We start from the raw sequence: 1,084 nt of genomic DNA on the forward strand, positions 1-1,084 counted from the left end.
GGAATTTCATTTATCACGGTAGGGTCTAGAACCGATTAACCGCGATAAACGAGGGTTCACTGTACTTCATTGACTTCCTCGAACGATTATTGAGCACAAAGTCTCATGGTGGGGAGACGGGTGACCTTCTCCAAGAGACCCCGAATGCGTCAGTCCCCATCAGAGGAAGCCTCTCTCAGTCAAGTAAGCAGAGCCTGAGGAGGGTCCCGAGCTAAGAACTGAGCACCAAGGCCAGGGAGAGCCTGCAGAAGGGACAAGGAGTGTGAATATTCTACTCACTGACCGGACACTGTTGATGTCAGACTCGTGTTTTTCAAAGGCCTGCACGCACTGGCCAGAGCGCATGTCCCACACCATGGCTTTCTTGTCACATCCCTACAAAGGCAAAGTTCCCCAGAGTTAGGGCCACGCTTAGGACTGTCCATAGATCACGCACGAGCTTGCCTATTTCCCACGAGTAGATGGCTGACAAGAGATTTTTCTGAGAACAGCTTTACTGAAGGGCACGTTCTTGAACTGATGGCTCCTAGAAGAGCAGCACTAGGTCGTGGGGTGGGAGGGAGCAAGGGAAGGGGCCTGGTTTCCTACTTAGCACGCTTCCTTCTTCCACACATTCCTGAGTGGCTGCAAACGCTCAGAGCACCCGTCTCCCGTCTCCCCCGTGTGCTGGGTAATTCCTTTCCTTTCCTTTGCCCCTCCTTTCTCCCTCCTCTCTATTTGGGGAGGACAGGTAGGCAGTGGGTACCAATGAGGACATCTCCATAGAGTCACTGTCCCTGGGCCATCTGTACCCCTGGCTGCGCACCAGGCTAGGAATCGGCAAACCAAGGCCTAGTTTTGGCTCTGCCCACTGTGAGTTGGGGGATTTAGACAAGTCACCCATCTCCCTGGATTTCACTTCAACGCCTATAGAATAAGAACCACAGTAGCTGCCCTGCCCCTCCCTCAGGGTTGCTAAGAGGACCCAGAGAATCATAGGCATGACGTTCTCCCATTATATCCTCATTGCTTAGTTTGCCCTGAATTCCTGCAGCGCAGCCTTGCCACTGAGGTTGGGTAGCATACTTCAGACTTTCAACGGTCA

At 52.8% G+C, this 1,084-nt stretch overlaps 1 protein-coding gene across 1 annotated transcript in view; it reads right to left on the reverse strand.

Annotated features, from left to right (window-relative positions):
- Positions 1-105: 105 nt before the first annotated feature.
- Positions 106-1,084, reverse strand: part of GNB5 (G protein subunit beta 5) — a 20,875-nt gene continuing 19,896 nt past the window's right edge. The window contains exon 6 of the mRNA XM_030884510.2: positions 106-375. Coding sequence (XP_030740370.2) covers positions 160-375 — 216 coding nt within the window. The 3' untranslated portion in view covers positions 106-159. The remainder of the gene's footprint in view (positions 376-1,084) is intronic.

This window comes from Echinops telfairi, unplaced genomic scaffold (genome assembly GCF_000313985.2).
Source record: "Echinops telfairi isolate 266 unplaced genomic scaffold, ASM31398v2 ScPeMD7_8;HRSCAF=38, whole genome shotgun sequence".
Classification (NCBI taxonomy): domain Eukaryota; kingdom Metazoa; phylum Chordata; class Mammalia; order Afrosoricida; family Tenrecidae; genus Echinops; species Echinops telfairi.